The 21,944-nt window shown below is 47.4% G+C and overlaps 1 protein-coding gene across 1 annotated transcript; it reads left to right on the top strand.

The window, feature by feature from the left end:
* The first annotated feature begins 357 nt into the window (after window positions 1-357).
* On the top strand, window positions 358-21,614 carry prrc2c (proline-rich coiled-coil 2C). Its single transcript, XM_070831670.1, has 34 exons — window positions 358-747; window positions 5,912-6,081; window positions 6,285-6,459; window positions 6,596-6,705; window positions 7,077-7,202; window positions 7,342-7,640; window positions 7,731-7,810; window positions 8,036-8,172; window positions 8,259-8,346; window positions 8,809-8,989; window positions 9,102-9,735; window positions 9,825-9,997; window positions 10,277-10,553; window positions 10,682-10,892; window positions 11,006-13,459; window positions 14,069-14,229; window positions 14,347-14,501; window positions 14,593-15,007; window positions 15,108-15,193; window positions 15,283-15,477; window positions 15,584-15,835; window positions 16,026-16,118; window positions 16,249-16,350; window positions 16,465-16,636; window positions 16,818-17,039; window positions 17,252-17,373; window positions 17,503-17,657; window positions 17,798-18,029; window positions 18,164-18,274; window positions 18,396-18,590; window positions 18,689-18,789; window positions 19,009-19,135; window positions 19,234-19,476; window positions 19,616-21,614. The coding sequence occupies exons 2-34, from the start codon at window positions 5,967-5,969 to the stop codon at window positions 19,877-19,879; spliced, it is 8,463 nt and encodes a 2,820-aa protein (XP_070687771.1). The 5' UTR covers window positions 358-747; window positions 5,912-5,966; the 3' UTR covers window positions 19,880-21,614.
* Window positions 21,615-21,944: the final 330 nt, after the last annotated feature.

Genomic DNA, 21,944 nt, shown 5'->3' with positions numbered 1-21,944 from the left:
TGGTCGGTGGGTAAGTCAGTAATTACTGTGTGTTTTGGTATCCTGTTCGGCCTGTTAAATGTTAACGATCAACCACAAATTAAACGTAATGTGTGCATTAAAAGGAAACATCTCTTTGGCTTCATGGTGTGACTGTTATATTGTAGATGTATATATAGTGTCAGAGCCTTTAATGCCAGCAGGTAAGAAGTGTACCGGCCTTTTTTGTAGACACAGCTGAATCCAGCTGTGTCTGAGGTTGATAGATGTGAGAGACTGAGCACCTGCACACAGGGTCAGGACTTGAGAGAGGGGGATACGAGAGCATAAATCTGGCAACTCCGGTCTGCCATCTTTGATTGTGCGACAGGCCGCGGCGCGAGCGGGGCCTCACTCAACTAGAAAAACGGTCTGGCACGAGATAACGGGTGGGGAGAGACACGGAGCCACGGGACGACCGCACACCGGATCCCGAAGTCAGGGCCAAGCAGACAGGAGCGGACCGGCGGCTAAAAGGCGGCGCAGGGGACAGAGGAGAGCAGCCGTGCATGTGGAGAGCGGTTTGTTGGCAGCCAGCGAGCAAACTAGCTAACCATCGTTAGCCGAACTGGGTTAGCAGGCTAACCAGCTTTTGTAATCCGCCGGCCAGACACACACACACACACTCACACTCTCTCGTCCACACACTCACACAAACCAGGCCGAAACCGGATTCCAAGTCGGGCCACACAACAGCCCAAAGGACAAAGGAGGCACCGGCGGTGGCAGGTGGGTCTGCATGTCACACGAGTTGAACATTTGCGCTGCTTTGAGCCCAGGAGCTGGTGTGTTGCTGTTCACACTACGCTAGCTGGTTAGCATGCTCCGGACACTGGAGCGCTGAAAGTGGATGTGATGGCGACTAGTAAGAAACGAAACTATGCTTAATGATGCACGCCGGCGGCCTGCTCTCTAACACCACGGTGCTTCATGTCGGAGCCTCTGTTGCTGGCTGGATCACGATGTCTGCATTTTTGCGAGTGACTTTTGCGCAATTTGAGTGTTATTTGAGCCCGGTGTGGTTGAGTTCCGGGCGTGAAGGGCCTCCTCTCCCTGCCGGTATGAGCCACCCAGCCCACCAGTAGTTTGACTCATGGTGAGGGATGGCCTGCAGACTCATCAGTGGCAGTGATTTACAGAAACAATGCGGCGTCATAAATTTGGCTCTCAGCTCCTCTGAATTGGACTGAACGTGCCGGGAACCGTTTATGATCTTAGACTTGATTTGTCGTGATCTTACATTTTGAGCACAGCTTAGCTCACTGCTTTGCTCCTCAGTCGCAACGTCCTGCAGATCCCAAGTGGTCATAAAGGAGCACATTTTCCCTGTGTGAAAGTGCGCATTTGAGAGTTTGGCAGTGCTGGGCTGTGAAAGTCTTCAGGTGATCCATAAACTCTATTTGTAGATGTGGAAACCACCTGGGAGATGCTTTCTACACATGCATCCATGATTAGAAATGGGTCTCCATCTGACTAGCTTTGCCCATTCAGACGTATATTGATTGGTGTAGTGCTTATTGATTCAGCAGCCAATGCCTTGGCCTGATCAGAGATCTCCTGCTGAAAATGGAAGTGTCTCTAGAGATGCATTGATTTATAGGAGAAAGAGATGCTAACGCTTTCTCTATAGTGATACTCTTCACATTATGCTGACTTTAACAGATGGACAAACTAGCATATGCCATAACAAATGCTTCAGTTCTGCTTTGACTTTCAGCACTTCTGTGCTCGTAATGAATGAAAACATAGCCACCCTCCAGTTTCTTGTGCAGTTGATGAAATTACCACCAGCTCCCAAGGGAGACCATCTCAGTGGTATTGATGTTATGGCGCTGGAGAACCACAGTAATTTTTAGTGGTTTCCAGTCCCCTTTTATATGCTTTTTTCTTCACTGGGTTAAAAACGGTAGGCAATGGTAGAGGTGCTCCCTGCATTGACTCTGATCAAAGTGAAGACTAGTTGGTTGATGATTGTGTGCACTAATCGGTTCAAGTAGTGGATACAACATCACACTTCCTATTAACGGGCCAGTGGCAGTATCTGTACGTATGTCCACAGCACACATGGAATACATAGGATAAAATTACAACCTTAGTCTTATTGTTGAAACTTTGGGTAGTACACTTAAAGATGAGTAACATGATATACTGACCATTGCCATGGGAGAGATTTCTTCACCAGAGAAGGCATTACAATACAAACTAATTGGGTTAATGAAATACAAGTCTGCTTCTCCATCACCCATCATTTAGGCCATCGACATGACCTCTGATTTTAGCCAGGGCAGTTCCGTGGAAAGAGAGGGCTGTGTGAGCACTACAGTCATCTGAACTGACTGACCTGCAGTTTGAACCTGGAAGTAGGTTCAAACTATGTGAAGAGTTGTAATGTAGCTGTTGTGGTCCTAATGTTTTGTGTTCCTCTTTTTGTTTAGTCTTCCAAAATAACTGCACTCGCACTTGTAATTCCCCGAAACTATTGGGCTCCTCCTAAGCAGTGGTTATTCCACTATTAAAGTAAATGATAATCATGTGCAAACTGGATGCTTGTTTCCTCACTGCAGTATTATCAGAGACAAAGTCATTTTACTGGCCACATGGTTTGCTGGATGGAAAATGCCAGCTGTATTAATATCATTTCAAAATCTGTGGGGAACATTTTAACACATGCACATACAAACAAACCAGCAGGACACTGAAATGTTGGTATTTTGAGTTTTGGAAAAGGAAGGAAAGGGGCCCACCTTGACGGATGGACTGTGATGCAAGGGTGTGGGGTCAGGCTGAGCTGATGGAGGCTGGGTGCAGGGATGCTATTGTATGCTGGGAGACGAATCTTGAGTTTTTTTTCGTTATTAGTGTCTCTCGATGTATCTGAAAACACTTCAAAAAGGGAGCTCGGTCCCTACTCTTTGCCTTCAGTGAACATACAGCATGTCGATTGTTTAAGAGGTGGACCTGACGTAGGAAGAGAACGGGGATTGGACACTGACTCACCCCTTCAGTGTGGAGGGCTCAGCCCCAAGTGACTCTCCTGTGGTCACATTGGCATTGAAGAGGTGACACAATTTCGGACTCCTAGGAGTGTTCCCTACTCCAGTCAGTTTCCGTATTTCAAACACATCCCCACATATCACCTACCCCTCAGATGTCAGAATTTATGCTCTCTCTATTTTGCACACTTGACTCTGCCCCTCTGCCCGGTACTCCTTAAGTTGACCTTGATAGAATATGTTTTTTCTCTCAAATGTGAGTGTTTGTAAAGCTTCAGTGATGACACCTTTACCTGGTTGGAAACCCCTTTTTAAAAAAAAAAAAAAAAAAGTTTTGATTTTTTGTCAGGCATGTTTGATATAATTAGTGTGTGTTCTGTGGTGTGTGTGGGGGTCTCAGACAAACACCCTCAATAGCCAAGACTGAGGCTTTTCTACTACTTTGTCAGACCTGCTGAAGTGATGCAATTTACAGAGTTCTTTAAAATGATGAAGTGCTCCTGCTACATTCAGGTGGTTTTGCCTTTCCACCTCCTGTCAAGCATCACTGCTGCACATGACAAAACTGTCTGAGAAATGCTGATTTATAATGATGATGAATGATCCTCTTTTACTTGTCGTTTTCTCATAAATTGTGTCCGCTGATCTGTGATCAATCTGCTCTGCCAAATTTAGAAGCAACACTCAGCCTGGTTTTCAACAACATCTTTATCCAGATCATTTTTGTGTCTTCACATTTCAACCGTATACAGTGCACATACATCAACGAGCATGTGTTCAAAATGTTACAAGGCCAAGCAGCCGGTAGAGACTGAGCTCATCAGAGCTGTCCGCTCCCCCCAATGCACTCTTCCCGTACTTTGCCTGAACGTGTGAGCTGTTGGCCTAAAAGACAAAGACACGAGACAAGTTGAAAACACCAGTTATGTGTTGTCGCCTCGTCATATTTGGAAATCTTGAATGTTATTGTCTGGCGTTTGTGGAAGAACCATTTTCAGATGGCGGAGAGCATATTTGCAGATACATAGGTCTAAAGCCACAATGCATCAAAGTGTCACCATTCCCCAACCTTCAATGATCAACAACCGCTACCAGAACTAGAAAAATGTAGGCGAAAATGCCATATGTCTCTATCCTGTATCTCTATCCTGTCTCTGTCTGTATCCTGCACTGTCCCATCTCATTGTTGCTCATTTGAAAAGGTGCACATAAGCCCCATGTACTTAAATGTACACTGCAGACACCTGCAGCAGAGGCACAGAAACACTTTGTCACACAAGCATACACCAGTGTTAAGATGCACTTGCAGCATTTTTCTCCCCTGACTGACACCAATTGGGTAACAAGAATCTGAAGTAGACTGGTAGAGTAGATTCATGCAGGCATACGTGTAGGTCTGGCTATCATTCAATACTGATGCCCTTTACAATACCTCATCTTTATACATTTTATTTTCTTTATGTACCATCATAGGTAGTATGATTACAATAAGGCAATACTTGTAACGGTGTTGTCTTTTTCCTCATGGCAGAAGATTTATAATCTTGCAGAACATGATCTAAAGTTTGGATTGAAATTACTTTTTGTTTGGTATTGACACGTGTTCTCTTATTTGAAGGAAATGGAAGAAATTGCAGCCAGGGTTTTATTTATATGGTTTGGGCTATCATTGCATTTGACTTTTATTTTACAAAATAACCAGATTGTTTTCTAACAAAAGGACTTTTCCTTTAAATGGACGTTCCTTTGCAAAGTGTTCCAAGGCCAAGTTGCTGATAGAGACTGAGCTCATCAGAGCTGTCAGCTCCCCCCAACACACACTAACACGCACACTCCCACTCTGAGACACGGCTCCACCACTGCTCCGTTAATAATAAATGATGGCTGTGTGACTTAGGAAAGACACTGCAGCCTTAAACATGCTGTCTCTCTGCCCATGGTACTGCTCACTCTAATTCACTTTCTGTGTTTCTTGTGACCCCTCTGAGTAAGCTAAGTCCTGCTCCATTTGCCCCCACCCACCGATCAGTGTGTCTTGCTGCTGTCTTTATCCGCTTCACACTGCTTTCAGATTTCTCTAGTCTACTCTAGTAGACACATCTGATGGTGAAACACACTATGACTGCAGTCCAAACTCCTTCGCCCTCCCTTGCATGGTTCCCCAACACACACAACATGTATCATTAAGAGAAACAACTGGCTGTGGAGTGTTCCACAGTTTGCTCACGCTCCAGTATTGTAACGAAGCTCAATGGGGCATTTTTGCCAGCTGTTTTACGCGTAGCAAACAAAGGTCAGAAACGGTTCAGGCTTTACATAGCAGATACTGCTCCATCAAATAATTAAAACTGGGAGCTGCCCCGATCTATAGATTGATGCAGGCTAGTTCTACTCAGGCAGTATAGTGAGGCTGTGGCACAAAAGTCCTGCCTTAGTCTTATGTCATGTGTGTGCGTCTGCCTTAAATCAGTTGCTTTGCATTGTTGAAATATATGGGTGCTTTGCCAGGTTGGAGCCAATACTGACCTTTTATTTAGTGGATCGGGAATAGGCAAATCATTTTTGATCCAAAATTAAATACAGGCTTTTTTTTTTTTTTTGGTTTTGTTGTTGGTGTCATTAAATTCGATGCATTGCCTGTCTATTAAATTCATTATGTCATGGCAGGCCAATGACTCAGTTTTTGGTGCCTGAAGCACTGTTCTCCACAAAAGCAGATGCAGGGCACCTTCATTGCTTTGTAAACCATCAGGCTCAGGTGTTGAATTAGCAGAGATTTCATCTAAACTGTAGTTTGTTGGTGAACATCAAAGACGGTTCAGATCCCTGTTGTGGTCTAGTGTCCAGAGTCTTATCTATAATCTCTGCGTTCTCATTTTTGTCTCACCCTTGGTCTGTAGGAGGCTGGTTCTGGGGGCGAGGCCAAAGGACCAGACTCAATGAGTTTCCAGCGAAATGTCCGAGAAGTCAGGGCAGAGCACCAAGGCAAAGGATGGCAAAACAAAGTATGCAACCCTTAGCCTCTTCAACACCTACAAGGGCAAATCTCTGGAAACCCAGAAAACTGCAGGTAAGTCTGCACAATCATTCCCTGTCAGTCTTGTCAGTAACTAATTAATGGGCTGTTTTTGCAGTAGATGTGAAAAGCTTGTTTTGTCTTAGTTGAGTTCAGGTGATCGAGGCTATATAATCTTTAAGGATGATCAAGGTCTTACCGTAACTTTCTTAAAAACCCAAATTTTGCTGTTCCCCTGTGTGTAATATTCCTCACAGTGGCTGCCAGACATGGGCTCCAGAGTTTGGGCAAAGTTGCTGTCAGCCGGCGCATGCCCCCTCCGGCCAACCTGCCCAGCCTGAAGGCAGAGAACAAGGGAAACGACCCCAACGTCAACATTGTCCCCAAAGACGGTAGTGGCTGGGCATCTCGAACCGAGGGAGGGGACGAGAGGTAAATTTTAGTTACATTCTCACTCACACAAGTTAAGGTTTATGTCAAACACTACAGAATAACTGGAAATGTTAGAAGAGAAGCTGTCTTTCTTCCACGTTTTACTGGAAACTCTAAACTGTTTTATGCGTCACAGGCAACAGGAAACGCCCCCACCCCCAAACAAGCCGGTAGTTCTCCAGCCACAAGAGCTTTCTATTGGGGGCAGCCGCTCCTGGGCCAACAGCAAGCAGACACAACAAGAAGGTAAATATGCTCTAAACTTGCGCTCTAAACCTAAGTTTATACCTACTCATAAAATATAGTTTGCCTATGTTGTAGGCCCGTGGTCCTCCTTAGCATATATATAGCATATAGCATATATGATGCTATAAGCACTACCCAGTACATTTCCTACTTGTGTCCGAACAAACAAAATTCTCATTTGGTCTAAAGCACTCAACCAATACAGTCTACATGGAATACAGACCATTTGATCTCCACTAAATGTGATGTTGTGGAAGGGGTGCTGTGTACCAACGGAGGATTAGACCCTTCAATGCCTCTCTGTACGTCACTGTATTACCTTCAATCTTGTGATTTCTGTGCATTCATAATCATGTGCTTGTATTGTACAGGAGCTCCTCGTGTGAGCAGCCATTTTCACCAGGAGTTTCCCAGCTTGCAGGCGGCTGGTGAGGTAGAGAAAGGGGACGGTCAAGAGGAGGAGCCTTATGGACCAGGCCCCAGCCTCAGACCTCAAAGTATGACCGCAGTCACATACATAAGCATCAGTCAGCGTTCACTGGTTACTGTCTGTTTGTGGGGTGTTGAGGAACCTCAGGCCCCTGACTGTAAGTCAAGTCCAGCATTAAATGTTTCTCTTCCCTCCTTCCATGTTAGATGTTGGCAGTTGGCGTGAGGGCGGAGGCAGGAATTTGAACACTGCACCCAGCCCCCCTGAGATGGACAACAGGGCTCCGGAGGAAGGTAGTACGAGCCTTGGTACCTCTACACCACCAGAGGAAGTCGATGAGCCTGGGAGAAACGTAACCACTGACGGCCAGAGGGAGAAGAGAGATGTCAGGGAGAGGTTGCCCCCCTCTGGTCCTCCTCAGCCTAAACTTAATGGGGGACAGCAGCCTCCGGCTGGGGTGCCAACTCACTTTGACCCTGCTTTCAGGAGCATGATGCCACCTTACGTAAGTCAGTTTGACACACTGGATCATATCAAAGTCACAGTATCTAGTTGTATCTCGACCCTGTGTGATTGTCACTGTTTGCGTTTTTAGATGTTCCACGCCTATCCTCAAATGTCTTTTGGCCCAGGGCAAGGAAACTTCAGATACCCTGTACCACAAGATGGAGCAAAGTGAGTTCACATTTTAATATACCTGAGTTGAAGTGAAATTAAAGATTTCTTTTTTTAATGTATTTAATCATTGCACAAACTCTGTATACCTCCTCTATATTCCTATTTTGATAATTAACATGGCAATTACTCACTTTAAGGGCAAGTAAAAAGTCCTATAATGGTAATGGCCTAAAGTTCTTATAATAAACTTTCCTCTCCTTTTTTCTCTTGTTTGGGGTTTAGGGGTCCACGTTCAGCAAGAGCCCAGCAGCCCCCTCCTCAGTCCTGGCTCCAGGACCCTGACAGACCATCTATCATCAGTGCAACAGAACTAAAAGAGCTGGACAACTTGGACATTGATGCTGATGAGGGCTGGGCAGGTTAGTAGCTATAAATTGCCTATTAACTTAAGTGTTTACATAGTCAAAGGTAATTTGACATCAATCCTTTCCCTCCTGCAATCCAGGAGCTCAGATGGAGGTGGACTACACAGAGAAACTAAACTTCAGCGATGATGAGGAGAACCAAGCTGCTAAAGACAAAAGAGAAAACTGGCGAGTATTTGATATTAACTTTTCAACACTTGCATTGTCCTGCATTCAGGACTCATTAGCTTCTGTGCTTCACTCCTAAAAAATCACTGGAGGTGTTCCATAACAGCCAATATAGTCCAAAATGTATATAATTTACCTTACTGACAATATTTTACAAATATATTGGACTTTCATGTATTGTGGCTAGAACGCACTTTAGCTATAGTAGATGGATCTGTATACCATAATAATACACTGAGAGCCAAATGTTTATTGCATACCAGCACTGGCAGTACTACTTGATTTGTAAAAGGATTTGGAAATGATAAAAATTGTCCAAGCCAATTTGTATCAAGTGGGAGATGTGAGGAGGGTTGATGTGCAGCCTGAGGTTGAGGTGAGTGGTTTAGGAGAGCGAGCTAACTGTTAGCTAACGGTTAGAATGTTTTTTTGTTTTTACTTAACTTTTTTTGACATTTTCAGGGAATGGATGGGTAAAGTGGAGCGTGTAAGATCTCGGCCACCAGACGGTCAGGAGGGCTGGAAGGAGGGGTCTGAGGACCGTGGCGCCAGTAAAACTGCATGGGCCGACGGTGATCCCAGAGCGCCATCACCTGGCAGCATAGGGCAGTACAATAAGCCAGCTGCTCCGCAGGACTATCAGGTAAAGCTGGATCTGCTTTACACTACACCGCCCCCCCCCCATCATGTATGCACTAGTCATTTCAACAGCAAGGCGACAGGTCTGCGTCTGTACTCATTTCTCTCATTTCCAGGGCGGCAGTCGTTCTACTGTTGTTGGCGGACCTCAGCGTGGGAGCAAACCACAGGCTGCAGTGCCACCTGCTGGTGATGAGGACTCGGAGGCCTGGCGGCAAAAGCGAAAGAAGCCTCCAGAAATTTCTGAAGCAGTAGAACGAGCAAGACGGAGAAGAGAGGAAGAGGAACGGCGGATGGAAGAACAGCGGCTTGCTGCCTGTGCTGAAAAACTTAAACGTCTAAATGAAAAACACCGCCAGGCAACTGAGGGCAAATCTGCCCCTGCTCAGACCACCAATGAAGACACAGGTGCTGAAGAGGAAGCCTCCTCATCAGCTCCTGTTCCTGCATCCAGTCCCGCACCTTCGGTCCCAGTTTCACAATCGCAGGCCCCAATCATGCAAGTTCCTCTACCTGAGAGGGTGGATAGAGACAGGGAGAGGATGGAGCGAGTAGAGCAAACTGTAGAGGAGGAGGTTCACCTGACTCGTCAGCCCAGCCCCCCTGTCCAGAGACCTGTGGCTGTAGCTCCAGAACCTCAGAGCGAGGGAGAGAGCTCCTTGGTTGAGGTTGGCCCCTTAATGGAGGAGAACCAGACTGACAGGACAACAGTGCCTATCCGAGACTATTTTAACATGGAGGACAACAGAGGTGAGCTAACTCCAGCCAAAGTTGCAATCATTATAAATGCCATTCTTTCAGTCACAGATACCAATTCTGTTGGTTTTGTTTTCCTGTAGTGGATGAGCCCCACCTGTCTCTGCCTCACATTGAAACCCCCAGTGGTGAGGAAGTCCCTGTGGCACCACCTCAGCTGGAAGGGGAAGCAGCAGCTGCTATGCGTCCCTCTCTCACCTCAGGCTATTCCAAGCAGTTTCAAAAGTCTTTGCCACCTCGTTTCCTCAGACAACAGGTAAGGGTGTCCATATCTAGCTTCCTGAACTACTGCACTAGTTTCCAAACTGTGAACCAAAAAGGAGACTTGATAATGAATATTAGTTTGGTCATACATTGACCCCTTCAATGTTGTCATAAGAAGAGAACATTTAATGTGAATTAGACCTTTCTGCAGTGGACGTGTTGGACGTAGCATGAGAACTAAATGTGTAAAATGATAAAAAATAAAAGAATCGAAGAATAAATGAATAAATAAATACAATATAAAAATTATGATTCCTCATTGGTCTTGTAGGAGCAGATGAAGCAGCAACAATGGCAGCAGCAGCAACAGCAGAGTGGGGGCTCCGTGTCTCCATCAGGTGGTGGTGGAGTCCCAGCTACCCAGCAGCAGCAGCAGCAGCAGCAGCAGCAGCAACAACACCGCTCCATGTATCAGCCCATCGGCCCCCATCACCAGCATCTTGCCTCTATGGGGTTCGACCCCCGCTGGCTCATGATGCAGTCCTACATGGACCCCCGCATGATGTCAGGACGTCCTCCCATGGACATGCCAACAAACATTCACCCTGGTAGGGAGTTATGTGGAATAGAAATGCAGACTGTATGAGTATGTTGGTTTGTGATTAATGTACTAACTGTTCTGACAGCTATGCCAGACAACCTTTGTTAAAGTCCTTTTTTAATTTATCGTCTCCAGGGAGAATGCCTCCTAAGCAGATTGTGCGCAGAGAGCCCGGTGACAACTCCAGTTCCAGCTCTGACTCCTTTGACCACTTGACCCGACCAATTCGTGACCATGGCCTGCCTTCAGACTCTCGGATGGTATGGGGGTCGGACCCATACCCACAGTCGGAGCCATTACCGTCTGTGACTCCTCCAAAAGGGCGTGACGAAAATAAGGAGTCAAGGTTAAAAAAAATAAATAAATAGATAGAATAAATGGCAGCATAAACACTTTGTTAATATAATAATAATAATAATTTATTATCTGCATGATGCAATAACCTTTGTGTCTCTACAGGCTGGACTCCAGTTTGGATCTTGACAGGGGTCTTCCACCGATATATCCCCAGGACCACAGTGCATTGGACTCTCATAAAAGTAACTTCTTCCAGGACCCTACAGAGTCCCTTTCAGCATTTACCCAGGGCCCAGAAGATGTGCCAGGGCCTCTAGACAGGGCCACAGTAAGCTCAGCGTTTGATTCTGAGGAACCAGGCCTACCCAGCGGGGAAGAGGTAGAAGCTCTTGGTCAAGCTATGCTCCAGAAGAGTGTCTCCCAGGGCTCCAGCCACTCCCTCAAGCAGGATGAGCCCAGGTTTGATGGACTACCCTTGGGAACAAAATCACTGGAGCTAGGATCACTGGACACAGGAGAAAGGGCTGATGATAAGCCCCAGAATGACCTCTACCCCCAGGCTGCGGTGACTAGCAACAGGGCTACACCCCCTGCTGATGGATTACACAAACAAGAGAAGCTGCCTCTGCCAGCCACTAGCAAACAGAAAGCTGATCTGCGCTGGGGAGGGAGATCAGGGACAGGACGCAGAGAAGGACCAGGGGGAGAGAGACCTGTCCGCAGGTCTGGGCCTATAAAGAAGCCTGTCCTAAGGGACATGAAAGAAGAGAGGGAGCAAAGAGAAGAGAGAGAGAAGCGTCATGAGAGAGGGGATAGAGGAGACCGATCCAAAAAGGATCAGTCATCCAAAGCGCCTTCTGCTGCAGCTGCTGTGTCTGAGGGCTCCAGACCTCAGAGTGAGGGAAAAAGAGAAGCCTCTGAGGCAGAGGAAACGCCAACTGGCCATCAGAGAGCCAGGGACTCTCAGCCTTCATCTGGGGCTCCCACCTCTTCCTCACAGGAGGACAAAGCAGACAAACCGCCCAGCAATGACAAGCACCCAGAACCCAAACTGCCCTCCAGGAAAGAGTCCAATCTTCCTCCACGTGCCTACCGACGAGAGGAGAGGGAGAGGGAACGTGAGAGGGAGAAGGAAATGGACAAGGACAGGGAGAGGGAGTGGCCTGCTGACTCAACTTTCAAAGGACGTGGACGTGGGGAGTATTACTCCAGAGGACGGAGCTACCGGGGGACTTACAGTGGCCGTGGCAGGGGAAGTCGTGGTCGAAGTCGGCCAGAATACCCTTACCGAGAGCCCCGATCACGCTCTGATTTACCTTCTGCTGGAGGCGCTGTTGCCTTTCGCAACAGGGAAGAAAGCGAGACACGCAGCGAAAGCTCAGACTTTGAGGTTATACCAAAACGTAGACGGCGTCGTGGTTCAGACACAGATTCTGAAAGTGAAGGTGGGAGGGAGTCTGCCAGTGATACTGGACCCTCTGACCGTGAGCCTAGTACCAAACCTAGCCGTCCACTCAGACGAGAGCTCCCTGGGGAGTCTCGGTCTGGGCCCCACAAGCCAGGCTTTGGACCTCCTCACATGGGGGAAAAGATTGGATCCAGAGGGGATGATGAAAGCAGGCCCAAACCAGGATTCCTTCCTAAAGGAGAGCCTTCTCGGCGAGGAAGAGGAGGACTATACAGTAGACGAGGTGGAGCAAGGGAACGCGGCGGCCCTCGCTCAGCCCCTCTTAGACGGCCAGCAGGTAGAGAGTCCTCCTCTCAGTGGCCCTCTAAACCCATGGAGACATTCAGGCCTGAGGACACAGAGTCCACACAAAGATATGACAATCATCCTGCTGACCGGCGGCCTCCCAAGTGTGATGGCAAGAAATTTGGGGACGGGGCTCCTCAGAGTAGTAGAGAAAGACCTCGTCGATCCAGACCAGCACGGCCCCCAAGGCAAGATAAACCCCCACGCTTCAGGCGCTTGAAAGAACGGGAGGCTGCAGTGTTGGCTAGTGGAGAGACAGCACCAAGTCCCCCTGTCCCTCTACTCCCAGTGCCTGCTGCCGCCGCTGCTGTCCCTAGCTCTACACCTGCCCTTGTCTCCCTCTCCCCAACCCTCTCTAGAGCTCCAGGAACCCCTGTAACTGTGCCTGCAGAAGTGGCAGCCACTATGCCTGCACCTGACTTGTCCTCTCCTGTAGAAGCACCCTTGCCTGAGACCAGCAGCCCTACCATCGCTGCAGTCGGTACAAAGTCCCCTGACTTGTCCAACCAGAACTCTTCAGATCAAGCCAATGAGGAATGGGAAACTGCCTCTGAAAGCAGCGACTTCAATGAAAGAAGAGAGCGGGAGGAAAGGAAAGGAGCATTGGAGGCCGCAAATGAAACAGCCACCGCCTCTGCTCCAGCACCTGCACCCCCCCAGGGCTCTCTGACCCCCAATAAAAGCCTCCCTGAAGGAGGGATGATTCCAAAACGCGAAGGGGCTCCTGCAGCAAAGAGGAGTTTCTCTAGTCAGAGGCCTACAGAGAGACAGAATCGCAGAGGCAACAGTGGAGCTAAACCAGGCCGGAGTTACACAGGGGGCAAAGGGGAGAGGAGGGGAGGGACCAAAGCTGGCCGCAAAGGGTGAGTTTGGACAATCAGGCTTTTGTGTGCAAGGCATTTATTTTCTCTGCTTACATTAACACTTGAACACAATGAAGTTGACTCAATGAACAGTGTGCAACAGGTTCATTCTCACACAATAAACCTTTTGTGTAGTATTCTTCCTAATTAAGAGTTGTACTGTGTAACACTAGTGCAGGATCTACATATTTCAGTTAACTGTTATTGCCTGTCCAAATTAGTTAAAGTTGTTAAAGGATACTCCACGTGGGTAGTTAACTGTCCTCAAGTGTGCTGTTACTGGCCATCAATGTTTTTTTTTTTTTTTTTTTTTGGTTGAAAATATGGCATCAGCATAGCGGTATTTTCAGACTCTTACTGTACCTTAGCTGTGGCATTTCTGATGAAAACAAAGTCAATCATCTAGTTTGACACACTTTGTCTAGTGGCATCGTTCTTATCTTTTGCTTTCGTCAGGGGATGGTAATAGAGGCATATTTTTTCCTCGGAAAAGAGATATGTTTGCACAAAACTCGACTTTATTTTACATGTAAACATTGCTTCACTTCTACACTGTTCTCACCAACTTGATTTTTCTTTGTCTCCAACACGTGTCTTGGAATTGAACAGCCCTGGAGCCCAGCAAAACTCAGAGGGGACAGGACCAACAGCTGGAGGAGCAGCCCAGCGGTCTAAAGATCAGCCTGTCCGTCGCAAAGATGAGGCCAAACAGGCTGCTAAGAAGCCCAAAGAGAATGCTCTTTCTCAGTTTGATCTCAACAATTATGCCAGTAAGTAATCGCATGTATACTTTTGACACTTGCCTCTTACAGATGAGCATATACCTGGCCCCAGCTGCAAGTCATCTGAAAACTGAATGTTAAACGTCTGGATTCCTGTCACTGTAGGTGTGGTGATCATTGACGACCACCCAGAGGTCACCACCACAGAGGACCCACAGTCCAGCACCAATGATGATGGCTTCACAGAGGTGGTCTCCCGCAAGCAACAAAAACGGCTGCAGGATGAAGAGAAACGGAAAAAGGAAGAGCAGACTACTCAGGTAAGAGGAAGAGAGCTTGCACCAATGCATGTATTTGATGGTAATGAGCCCTACATCTTTGATACATTATACTCTATTAACACTCCTACAGAACTGGAGTAAAAAAGGCTCTGGTGAAAAGGGTAGAGGAGGCGGAGGAAAATTACCACCAAGATTTGCTAAAAAGCAGTCATCACAGCAGCAACAACAACAACAACAGCAGCAGCAGCAGCAGCAGCAGCAACAGGCCTCTCAGTCTCAACCACCGGTAGCCTCCACACCCCAGGCCCAACAGCAGCCCCCCATTTCTGCTCCCCAGCATCCTCACCTTGCCCCCTCACAGCCTGCTGCATCCCCTCAGACTCTGGAGGGAGCAGTGGCTCCTCTCCCCTCCATCCCCCCTGCCACTGTGGACTTTACCTCAAAGAGCCTACCCCCTGCACCAACGCAGACACACAGCACTCTGGGTACAGAACTGTGGGAGAATAAGGTGGCGGGCTCCACTGTCCTTCCTGATGTCAAGAAGCGTGAGTGGATAAGTCAATTCATGTTAAAATATTCCTCACAACTCCAGGAGGGAATTTATCAACAAGCTCTTGTCTAAAATATGCAATCTGTATATTCCAGTTGGTCCGATCAGCCCTCCTCAGCCACCTTCTGTGAGTGCCTGGAACAAACCTCTTACCTCCTTCACTGGCACGGTCTCCTCTGAGGTATGTTAAACACAGCTGTCTCATTTTTTTCCTTCAGTATATGGTCTTTTTTGCCAAATGATAAATCATGAGAACACTTTTTATTCCAGGGTGTGAAGCCTGGATCCGAAGGCAATGTAGAATTGGCAATAGACAGTATTCAGTTTGGAGCACCATCATCTGCAGGCAGCACTGACAGTGATGGAGTTCCAGCGTTACTAGAAACTGTTTCTGAAAACAAACTACCCGCTCCCAAAGAACAGAGACAGAAACAACCTCGAGCCGGCCCAATCAAAACACAGAAGGTAACTCTGCCGTGGAGGAATCTCGCAGCTGCCCAACACGAACATTGATTCCTATTAATTCTTTTAAAGAACTCCACTCCAATGTTAAATCTCTCCTCCTCCCCAGCTTCCTGAAATGGAACCAGTGGAAACCAAGGAGTACAAGCCTGGTCCCATCGGTAAAGAGCGTTCTCTTAAGAACCGCAAAGCCAAAGACGCACGTGGAGGAGAAGGCGAGGGGCTGGAGGGAGGAGTCCCCGCAGGAGTCGTCAGTAGAGCCACAGACTCCACTCCTCCCACCAGTGACACCACAGTACCAGAGCTGGGAGGAGACATCGAGGGCATGATCACAGTCCCCTCAGCAGAGTACAGCAGCAAGGTACTTTATCATCATCATTTCATGATGGTACCATATCAGTAATGTCTCTACAAACTCGAGACAAAATTTAGTAGAGTAAATCTATCAATTGAATCTTACCTTTGCCAACTCCGTTTTTCATAGTGAACACTAAGAGTAATAAAAAAAAAAAAAAACGGCACTGCTAACAACACGTCTGTCTCCCTCTCAGGAGTCTGTCACTGACTACACCGCCCCCTCCTCCTCACTAGCTGACAGTGTTCCCACAGGAGGGAACAAAATGGAGGAAAGTTTGGTGGCAAGCGTGAGTATCCTTACAGTGGCACCACTGTTTGACAGCTTTCTTTTTTTCTATTTTAAGAGGTCACGCATCTGGACCTTTACAGTTGTTGTGAGTTGGCATTATTTAAAGACTGCTGTTTGGTGTGTTTCAGGTGGCACTCCCCCACTCGTTGCCCCTCCCTCGGCGAGAGACGCTGCAGCAGAGCTCCAGCCTCAGCACCGTGTCTCCTGCTACTGTTGACCTGACACTAAAGGTACACAGGCAAACAGCACACTCCAGCCAACATCGCTTTCTCTTAGAAACACTTCTCTCTAGAGCGTCTGTGAAATATTACGCATGCACTAATTTCTCTCCGTCTCCTCCTTAGATGGAATCAGCTCGCAAAGCGTGGGAGAACTCCCCAAGTCTGGAGAAAAACTCTCCAGTCACCTCCTCTTCCTCCCCCATCACATCCTGTGCATCCTCGTACTCCACCTTCTCCTCAGCCTCCATGCCACAGATTCCCGTGGCTTCTGTTACCCCCAGCACCTCACTGTCGGGTAACCTGACCCTCAGTTATATCTCTACTGTATTGTTTGACACCTTGTTCACCTCAGCACTGACAGTCTACACTACACTGACTTACCTGTGTGTTTGCTCTGGGATTTCCCCCCATGCATCAGTAGTATCCAGGCATCCATTATGGTATGTGTTCACCGTGTGTTTATCTCCACCCTGCAGGTTCTGGTACCTATACAACATCATCCCTCAGCACCAAGACCACCACAGCCTCTGACCCCCCAAACATCTGTAAGGTGAAGCCTCAGCAATTGCAGGGTGGAAGTTTGTCCTCCTCCACCAGTAGCAGTAGTAGCAGCAGCTTCTCTCAGTTGGGATGTGTGCCTCCCCTCCTGCCCCAGCAGCAGCAGACCCCACAGGTGTACGTCTCTCAGTCTGCAGCAGGTGAGAGAAGCATATGTCACATGTTGGCTGCATTGAAATGACTGTCAAAAGAAAAGGATTTCTTAAGTATATTCATCAGTCTATGCTTTTAATGCCATTTTTTAACACCAGCCTTCTGTTTTTTTTTATAGCCTTGACAGTTCAGTTTCAAAGTTTCAAATTAAAAGAACTGTTCATGTATGTTACTAAACCTGTAATCATTTTATGTCCAGGTTCTGCAGCTCAGATTCCAGCTTTCTACATGGACACTAGCCACCTCTTCAGTACCCCCCACCCTCGTTTGGCGCCTCCCTCCCTGGCGCAGCAGCAAGGCTTCCAGCCAGGCCTCTCGCAGGTAGGATCTTTTTTTTTTTTTTTTTTTTTTTTTTTGGTCATGCTGCAGGAATGGGGTGTCTTTTTTTTTTTTTTTTTTTTTTTGTATAGTGAAGGTAAAACTACCTGTCTGTGTTTCTCCACCTTGCAGCCGACAGCAGTGCAGCAGATTCCCATTCCTATCTACGCTCCATTGCAAGGACAGCCACAACACCAACACACACACCAGGCTCAGCTAGGACTCGGCACTGGTCCTCCGGTGTCCCAGCCACAGGACCTGTTCAGCTCCTCGTTGCAGCCTTACAGGTAACACACAGCACTGCAGATATTCAGCCGTCTGCTCGAAAACCGATAAAACACACAGCACTGCTGGAGTACCAGCATCCCCCTTTTGATGTACCGTTCTTCTGTCATCTCATCCTATGTCCTGATCTGTCCGCCCTCAGGTCTCAGCAGGCGTTCATGCAGAGTAGCCTGTCTCAGCCCTCTATGATGCTGTCAGGACCATCCCTGCACAGCTATCCCGGCGTGCAGGCACCCGAGCTGGGCAAGCCGCAGTCTAATCTGGCATATCAGCAGGCCTCCTCCACCCAGCACATTCCCATTCTGTTTGAGCCGCAGCTCAACCAGCCGTCTGGCATGGGAGGCTCCCAGCTCATTGACACACACCTGCTGCAGGTAACCAGTCTGCTCTCAGGAAATACTTCACTCTACCTTAAGGTACTGACTGACTCTTTGTCATATTGACGGCTGTGTTTTATTTATTTTTGTGTGTTTTTAATTCTTCTGGCATATTTGTGTCTTTGGTTCAGGCTCGACAGGGGATGAATCAACATTCAAACATGTACTCAGGGCAGGTGCAACAACATGGCCAGAGTAGCTACTATAGCAACACTCAGTCGCCTAGTTCTGCAATGCAGCAGGTAACCTACATCCAAACCTAATAATAGACAAATACAATATCCTGTTTCACCAGTCACCAAACTCCCAGACTTGTTTCTTAGTATGGAATTGGTATGTAATTGTCCGTCTCGTTCTCTCCAGGTGACAGTCCCTTTGCCCAGTTCACAGTTGTCCCTGCCAAACTTTGGCTCGGGTGGAGGCCAACCCCTGTTGGCCCTCCCTCCCACTCCCCCCCAGGCCCAGCCCCCCAACATCAATCGCCAGCCTCCGGTCTCCCAGGCGTACAGAGGCATCATGGGCCCCAACCACAACATGATGCAGCCTCCCACCAGCAAGGTACCGCAGTGTGTGCATGTGTGACTGTCAGACACAGACGCTCACAGGCTGGTTTAGATTGTGGAGTTGTAAGAGCTATTTGTGCTGACACTTTGCAGATGGACATGGATCTGAAACTCTTTGGCAGTGCCATGGACGTTAAGCCTGGAACCCCCCCTGTCAGCGGCAGGAGTACGACACCCACCTCCAGCCCTTACAGGTAACGTCTACGAATTTACATACTGACAAACAAAAACCACACCTAAATGCAGATATACTGAAGCAGCAAAAGCCTTAAACCATGCAAGGCTCAGACAGTTTAAGATGCTTGTTGCTACACGGACCACAGTGAATTTATTAAGTGTGGTTAGCCCATCATGTGTAATTTTGATGCACTTCATTCACAAGATTGTATCATTTCTCTCTCCTCTGATTGCAGGGCCAGCTCCACCTCTCCTAGTAGTCAGTCCAGCAAGATGAACAGCATGCTATACCAGAAGCAGTTTCAGCCTAGCTCTGCCGGAATGAGAATGACACAGCACTTCCCCGGCCAGTTCAACCCACAGGTAGAATAATAACCACAGAGCCATTATTATTATTGTTATTATTATGAGATGACTGTGTAGTTCACTGGTCATTGTCAACTTTCAACTCTTCATTTCAGATTCTGTCTCAGCCCAACCTCGTCTCTCCTCTGGTTCGACCTCCTCACGCTAATTCATTTGCTGGAGGTGTCCAGCGCTCTCCTATGGGCCCTCCAATGTCACCCAATGTTGGTGGTGGTCTCATGCCCCACCCCCGGCCTCAGCACCCACAGCACAGCCAGCACCCTCCCAGAGGACCTCCTGGTCCCTCTCTTGCACCCAGAGGCACCCAGGCGGCTCTGAAGGCTGAACAGGACCTCAAGGTCGGGTTCCATATTCTTTTTTTTTTTTTTTTGTTGGTTGGTTCTGTCCATCTGTTTGATTAAGTAGCCAGGCAGATGATGAGATTCTCTTTCAGTGATGGGTGGGGTTGGCTTTAATTTGCGCTTTATCTCTCTGCAGGCAAAGCAGCGGGCCGAGGTGCTCCAGTCCACTCATAAGTTCTTCTCAGAGCAGCAGCAGCAACAGCAGCAACTCAAGGCCCCGCAAGTCAGCAAAGTGTCTCGGCTCGATCAGGGAGTAAAGCCCCCACTCGACACCTCTGCCCCAAACCACCAGGCAGGAGGTGAGCGCCCAGATTCTGACAAACCCCCCGTCTCCTCAGCCAAGCCCATACGGACTGGCCCCATAAAGCCGCAGGCCATCAAACCAGAAGAGGGCAAGTAAAGCGCTCCCAACCCTCTTCAGATGACGATATGCATGGATGAAAGAGAGAGAATCTTGCCCCATCACTCTGTCGCCACCTCATATCAGCGCTGGGGGACAGTGGGGGGGGGAGGAGGAGGAGCTGAGCCTCAGACGGTAGCGGTCTCTGAGAGTAGGCACTGTCCTGCGTATACACGGTCCTCTTCCTCTTCTTTCTTTCCCCCGTCTTGTCCCACTGTAGGTGGTGGCGTTTGAGTTGGATTCTTCCATCTTATTTAGATGCCGATAACATGGCCGCACACGTTGTTCCATAGAAGTCTACAGTGACGGTAGACAAGAGGCAAGTTGGAGAAAGAAAAATGAAATGAGATTTGCTGCTGAGTTTGCCATTTTTATAGCTCTTGATTTGTTCCTTTTTATTTTCCCAAATAGGATCACGCAGATTATAGGAGAAACCTGTTTTGTTAACGAAAGAATTGAATCAGTTTTGTTTTTGTAGTCGAAAACAATCTTGTTAAGGAGATGTCATTTAGTGAAGCACACTTTCTGTTGCCCAATCTCCCATCATAACTAATCCAGAGATTTGTGTATGTGGAAATGCACCACATAACCACACGCACACACTCACTCAACGGTTTCATCCACGGTTACCGCACGGAGACATGAAATCGGAAAATTATGTTGTCCTTTTATATATATATATTTTTTTTTTTTTCTTTTTGTTTGTTTTACCAGAATGGAAATGTGAAAATTGCAGCAGTTAATTGAATTTAATGATTGATTTATTGATTAGTCTGCCTGTGAGCCTGTGCTCCTGCCTTCTGCTCTCATCTCCTTGCCTGAGAACTATTGATGTGTTGGGGTGTGTGTGTCGGGTGTGTGTTTGTGGTATAAACGGGGGGCGAAAGCTTGTAGCTGGACTCTCTTTTATATTTAGCCAAAGGTTAAAGCAGCGCAGAGATGATGTCACAGCCTTTTAGGTTTGCTGTTGCAGTGGCAGCAGAGTTTTGAGTGGACTTAAAGGATTACATGGACGATGTATGATCACTACTTTCAGCTGTTCCAGTTTAGGGGCTACTGTCACACACCCTTCCACTGCTTTCACACCCATCCTTGCTGTCACCCAAACACACACCTATACACACTTCACTGTAAAGTACCCAGACCTGCTGCTATTGACTGATTTCAGTGCCCTTAGCTAGAGTATAGCAGGATAGGGCTATGTAGAGGAATAGAAAACGGTGAGGAGTTGATGGTTGAAACGGTAGAAAACTTTGAGTGTGTGTGTGTGTGTGTGTGTCAACCCCCACGACGAGGGGGGACAACAACAGGACGGAGACCGAGGAAAAGATGAAATGAGAAGCCTCAAGTTCTGAAGCGTTTGGGCAGAAGGACACTTATTGTTTTGTTGTCTTTACTGGTGAGAGCAATCAGTGCTGTTTTCTGTCTCTGCCTCACCTCCGCTGGCTGTCCCACCCACAATGCTTTCATCTCGGGGTTGTGGTGACAAGGGTCCTTCAGATATGTACAGTAGTATGCACCCTGAGGTGAGGAGGGTGTCCTCCTCACCTCAAACCTAGCTGGGGGAAGAGTCCTTGCTTTGGAGGATGGATGAGGGAGGGAGGGTAATGATTTTTTTTGTTTGTTTTTTTTTGTTGAACTTGTACAGGGGTTTCATCGCTGTATTAAAATATGTACGGTCTTATTTACATTCTCTCGGTTTGGTTACAGAAACTAATAAAAATAATATACTGTTGAGATGTTTTCAGCGATGTCTGGTTTTTACTTCATCTTTTCTTCCTTTTTTTTGGGGACTCAAACTCAGCATGGATTACGTGTGACCACTGGGTGTCACTGCAAGATGGTGCTGAGAGGAAAATGTGGTTTCTAGAAATGAGGGACTTGTTACCACGTTCGAGGCACCCATCTAAAGGTTTTAAAACATTTTAACAAATGGCAAATGATTTGATAATGCTCTATATATCAGTCAGCTAGTAATAAGAACCATGTTTGTTGCCAGGTTTTGGCTGTTGTTTATCCTCCTCCTGTTGTACACTTTGTTTGGTTGTAGCCATTTAATTCATCA

This window comes from Pempheris klunzingeri, chromosome 6 (assembly GCF_042242105.1).
Source record: "Pempheris klunzingeri isolate RE-2024b chromosome 6, fPemKlu1.hap1, whole genome shotgun sequence".
Classification (NCBI taxonomy): domain Eukaryota; kingdom Metazoa; phylum Chordata; class Actinopteri; order Acropomatiformes; family Pempheridae; genus Pempheris; species Pempheris klunzingeri.
This window is presented reverse-complemented; position numbering and strand designations above follow the sequence as displayed.